At 33.4% G+C, this 5,836-nt stretch overlaps 1 protein-coding gene across 2 annotated transcripts; it reads right to left on the reverse strand.

The window, feature by feature from the left end:
• Window positions 1–629: 629 nt before the first annotated feature.
• Window positions 630–4,182, reverse strand: LOC108477412 (uncharacterized). 2 transcript variants are annotated; one of them, XM_017779951.2, is made up of 11 exons: window positions 4,036–4,182; window positions 3,101–3,221; window positions 2,846–2,916; window positions 2,723–2,772; window positions 2,570–2,643; window positions 2,424–2,486; window positions 1,976–2,063; window positions 1,479–1,541; window positions 1,329–1,408; window positions 1,174–1,245; window positions 630–1,083 (listed from the first exon to the last, which is right to left on the reverse strand). In XM_017779951.2, exons 2-11 carry the CDS (start codon window positions 3,130–3,132, stop codon window positions 1,002–1,004), a joined length of 675 nt encoding a protein of 224 aa, XP_017635440.1. In that variant the 5' UTR covers window positions 3,133–3,221; window positions 4,036–4,182; the 3' UTR covers window positions 630–1,001. The 2 variants fall into 2 exon arrangements, with proteins under 2 accessions (XP_017635440.1, XP_017635441.1); XM_017779952.2 differs by having other exon boundaries at window positions 3,101–3,200; window positions 4,036–4,163.
• Window positions 4,183–5,836: the final 1,654 nt, after the last annotated feature.

Genomic DNA, 5,836 nt, shown 5'->3' on the forward strand with positions numbered 1-5,836 from the left:
ATCTAGTAAAAAATTTGCATCTAGATTACTCTTTTCAGAACTAATATGGGTTGAAGCACTGAATGGAACAATCGGGCGATGGAGTCCTTGAAGGACATTAATCTCAACGGTCCTGAGGTAAAGCAGCGATTTGGCAAGTTTGGGGCTTTTTTAATGCTTGGGATAATATATTAACGAGTGTATATCAGAACCATAATATGTTGTTTATATATAATACATGTAATTTCCAGCTGGTTGATTCCTCTGCTGCTGAACTGTGTCCTAACACCCGAGGAAGGCTCCTTTATGATATTTGCAGATCAGTTTGGGCTTACACCTGATGAAGTAATCTCCAAAATCATGGACGCATGTGTCATGTGGCTTATGCGATGTATCCTTGAATATCTGTATCAATGATGTCCACATATACTTAACCTGTGGTATTAGTATCTCACTATATGCTGCCTGTTCAACGTTCTCATAATGCATTGAGTATCACAAAATGTTAAGATGGCGAGGTAAACTATATATATATATATTTATATAATGCCTAAAATTACTTATAACCTCTTTCCACCCTTAAATAGAAGAATAAATGCGCTTAACCCACATCCTCCTGCCAAAAGCCAACAATCAGCTACTGTTCCAAATTTTAGAAAAAAAGATTTATCATATCTAACAAAGGAGCGAAGAGTATGTAAGAAATGTCTTCCACATCTTCACCTACCTAAACTCAAATTTGACTCACATTACATAGCATAACATGCTATGTTGCTTGGGATTCTTTATTTTCTTAAAATACCACGCCCGACATTGGTCCTGTTCTACCATTGATATAGAAAGACGTAATCCTCCAAACATAAGAAAACACTTAAAGACAACATATTCAGGTAGAACGCATCTGAGTCTGGGTAACATAAACTACATATACACAGCAAAGTAGAAAATATGCTACAGAACATAACTAAGTGCAGCCTGATGTCAAAAGGTATTGACACATTGTACAAGCAGTATGTAAGTGATCATATATCCATGTTATCAAATATTTCACCATCTTCCTCGTAACACAAGTTGTCAGCAGCAAAACCATCAGCCACCAAGTTACTGCAAGAGACAATATATGGTAATGAGGCTTAAAGATAATCATGAAGCTTGTACATAACTATAAATATCACAGAATACAATTAGACCCACCTTAAGCAGCAAAAGCTTGAACTCACTACACGCTTTAGTTTCCTATTGTAGAAGAAGAAACTGAATGACCATCTGAAAATATAACTCCACAACAGTTACTGAACAATCATGGCCCACTGACAACTCACTAAAGTATTAATATAATACACACTTACATTGCCCCTTTCTCCAGAAAGGGATCTGCATCAGAGTCTGGATTATAACTATAAATTTCGCACTCCGAGAGTTTCACAACCTGCATAACCGGGTATTTAAAATTTCCAGCTGCTGAGACTTGCATTTAGTCATTTCGAACTTACACTCACCTCATCTAGAGGCTTATAAATCGTTTCGAGGAGTGAACTGCCCCCATATGCCTCGATCCATTCCTGTCAATGATGTGAAGCAGGAAACTTAAATGCCAGGCACAGTGACTTATTTAAGGATAAAACATACCACAATTGAATGAATACTAGCTATCGCTCTTCTCACATACTACAAACCACTATCAACAGCATCAGCATCTTCCCCCAAATCCATCTCTTTCACCCCGAATGACATGAGCACAACACACCATTGGCCCAAAGTTTCATGAGTCTGATTAACTCCCAAAAAAACTGATGAACATGCAAATTCTAGACTAAAATCACTTAAGTTATATTCATGACCAGCATAAATACCACAAGAACAGGAGATAGGAGAGTGCAACAAGAGTATCTGCAAGTTACTTTTAGAGGAAATGCATATTCCTTCTCTCACAAATGTGCCCAATAATCTTTTGATATCCAATGTCAAGAGAATAAATGAATACTTATGCCAATACCTTTGACGCTTCAAGCATGTTGGTATCAAAAATCTGTTTAAAGGTATCCCAGCTTTCCTCTGTTAAGAACTGGTGTGCTTTAACTGCACTGGAACCACATCAGCACATGCAATATCATAATATAAGAGAACCATATAAGACACACATGAATGTCAGTATAAAGCATTCAATAGAACAAATAAGACTTGAATCAGACACAATCAAACCCGTATAACCAGAAGAATTAGATTTGGGAAATGGAGAGAATTGAACTCTCAGCTCCTCCAAGAGCGACAGTATGCTGAACTGTCTGTCAAAACCTTTTGACAACACTCCCATTGCAATAAAAGGAGGATTATATAGTGGGTTGTCAAGTCGCCAAATAAGCTGACAGTGGCATTACCCCATAATCCTCCTTTTAAACTCTCTTTGAAATGAAAATGTGCTGATGAAACATATACAGAGATACCTTAAGTCATAATCAGGATACATGTGATAGAGGGTAAGCACCAGATAAATCAATGTCTTCCGACTGAAATGCACAATAAAAATCTGGTCAAAAGTCATGAATGAACATAAATCAAACTACCTAAAACTGAATATAATATTTACAACCTTGATCTACTCAACAGGAATTCAACTGGTGAGGAGGAGTCAGTATCTGAGGATTTCCCCAGATAGTCAAGGATCTGATATGAAACAAGCATCAGAAACCAAAATTCTAAAGAAAATGGAGCCAAAAACATGATATGTTGAATGTTCTCAAACCTCATTCTCCAAACTGAGAGATAGTTTTTTATCTGTTCCTGTGTGTTTGCCTAGAAGCATGAAAAAATTGAGTTTGAACCAACATCTCCAAATGTTTGGGACAACTTATGTAGTTGAACTTACAAGAGTATGCTTCAAGTCTTCCTTTGATGGTACGCTCACCGAGGTTTAATTCACTCAAGAAATCATTTATTCTATAAAATAAGATACAAATTAAGTCAGACTTTAAATCAAAAGGCAGACAAAGATCATGGATCTAAGAAGGGTGAGGAAAATTTGTTACCATTCCATTTTCTAATAATTGAAAATTACCAGTCACGCAGAGTATACTCTAAGAACTTCATACAGAATATGTTCAGACGGATAATTGAAAATTACCGGTCAAGCGGAGTGTATTCTAAGAACTTCATACTGAATACGTTCAGACTTCAGACAGATTAATGGAATTTGCTGTTAATGATGCCAAAACTTGAAGGTCCTGCAGACAAAGAAAAGAAGACTAGAATGTAGAAACTATCAGTACAATGATGCAATCAAATAAAAATGCGTTAGGGCCAGAAGCTGGATTCATATATCAAAGTAAGTCAAACTCAAATGGCAAAACAAAATTATAAAACTAAAAATAGAATTTCAAATAAAAAAAAAAATCTTCATTTGTGAAACAAAAGCACACCCACACTAATATAGCCCTCAATTTTGTCACTTCCCAGCATAAATTTTGTCTCATCTCTATCTTCAATCCCATTATGCCATTATTGAAGATTTAAACATTGACAAAAGAAATCCCATTATTCCATTTCCCAAATCCATATTTAAATTCCATCCCGTGCATCAAGTATAAAGTCTAATACAAAAAATTGCTTGCCAAGGCTTACTGATTTGAAACTGTTCATCGTTGAGGAATTTGGTACTTCTGATTAGAGTCAAATTTATACTTTCACTCTATTTAAATATGGAATTTTGCTACTGCACATTCCATTTCATTGATTTATAAATAAAAAAAAATTAACAGGATTAGAATATTTCATGGAACAATTTGTTAATGTGATTGACCAATTTAGTGATTTTCATTAGTTTTAGTCCAAAAATCAACAAAAATGAAAGTATAACCGCAAAACTGAACGAATTTGAAATCCAACCGCAAACTTCAGACAATTTCACATGAACTGAATCAAAAGGAAACTACAAATGTAAAATCAAATTACAAAAAGTAAAAGAAGTTTCTAATTAAATGATAAAATCAAATCACAACAACAGAAAAGGGAATATACCCTTGGCTCGGTTCGATGTCAGAGAAGAAACGGAAAGCTTACCGGAGTTTCTGTTCGCCGGCGTTTAACGATTGGGCTTCCTAAGTTAGAAGAAAAGGGGAAGTTCTGAAAAGTGAAATCTCGTAAAAATCAGAAATAATTAGAATGAAAAGAAAAAGAACGTGGCTGATTTTTTTTATTTGTTTATTTATTTATTCGTAAATATATATTTTTACAAGGCCATAATGCAAAGTAGTATATTCATGGCATAAAATTATTACAAGTTTTTCAATATTCATCTTGGTCCCTCCGTCTTTCGATGTTGGCGGCAGGATTAATTTGTGATTCTTACAGAAGTTTGGGGGCTAGATATATATTTCTCATAATAGTTGTTTGACTAAATTATTATCAACTTCAACGAGTTTGGGGGCTGCATGCTTATACTTACTAACAATATTTTTTCGCCTTCCGAAATTATTTTTTTAATATTTAAAAATAAAAGTAATTTTATTTACTTATATTTTTGTAAAAATATTTTTCATATTGAAATGGGATTAGGAAATTGATTGGATAGAATTACGAGTATAGTTGATATGTTATAGGATTCATTTTATCGGAGTTATTTTTACTACAGGTGTATATCATTTCGATAATTTTCCAGGATACAAGGTGTTCGTGGGAACATACCACTTAACACCAAGTAGATTTTTATTAGATAGTTCTCTATATGGGTGTTCAAATGGTTAACTTAACCGAACTATATTAATCGAAATAACCGAACTTTTTAATCCTTTAATCATTAATTGAACAAAAAAAATTAATCGAACAGAAATATTTCAGTTAATTCGGTCGGTTAACCAAATTAACCAAATTATTTTTTTGGTTAAAACAAATATAAAATAAATAAATTGATAATATTCATTTGACCGAATTAATCGAATTAAAATTACATATAATTTGTATTATTTATTATTAAGTTTGGTTAATTCGGTTAATTACTCAATTTTTGAACCGAATTAACTGATAATCGAACTTCCAAAAAATCATTAATCGACCTCCGACCAAATTAGATCAGTTAACCTGTCGATTAATTGAATTAGACATGTTTGGTCTGTTAATATGATTTTAACTGAAATTTGAACACCCCTAGTTCTCTAGAACACTGGGTGTCCGTGAGCACATATCGATAGTTTCTCTTGAGCATTGGGTGTTTGTGGAAATGTATTATTAGTTCCTCAACATTGAGTGTCTGTAAGTGTATATTGGTTTGATAGTGAAATAAGCTGCGTATCCGTCTTTTAGTCCATGCCTGGTTAATAAGGGCTAAAATATTAATGTAATGTAGTTAAAATACATAGTGTTTTATAGATACATATACTTTGAATATGAAATTTATATGAGAACAATATTATAAAAAATAGATCAATATGCTTGATACTTGAAATTAGAATGTAAAATCCTGAGGGCATATCAATATGATGGATAACAAGAATTAGACATATAAAAAGCATATAAAAGAACATTTGTGTTACAAATTAAGAGTCCTAAGCGCCCTATGGTACTATGAAAACAAAATGAATTATTCAATATATGGAATTGAGATGCAAAGTGTATCATTAAGCTAGCAAATGAGGATTAATTTATTGGTTGGGCTATATCCTTGATAAACCGTAATATATACATGTTTTTATCCCATGCTTGGCATATTTTTGAATGAATTATCATAAGAGTTGATAAATTTGATTCTCCTAATCCTTTAATTTCATGTTTTATACTCAGGAGAGCTTAGGATAGCAAAAAGAGCAAGAAACGAGCCAAAAACGGACAAATTGGGCCTAATTCAGTGCTTCATACGGCCTCGGCA

Source organism: Gossypium arboreum, chromosome 12, assembly GCF_025698485.1.
Source record: "Gossypium arboreum isolate Shixiya-1 chromosome 12, ASM2569848v2, whole genome shotgun sequence".
Lineage (NCBI taxonomy): Eukaryota > Viridiplantae > Streptophyta > Magnoliopsida > Malvales > Malvaceae > Gossypium > Gossypium arboreum.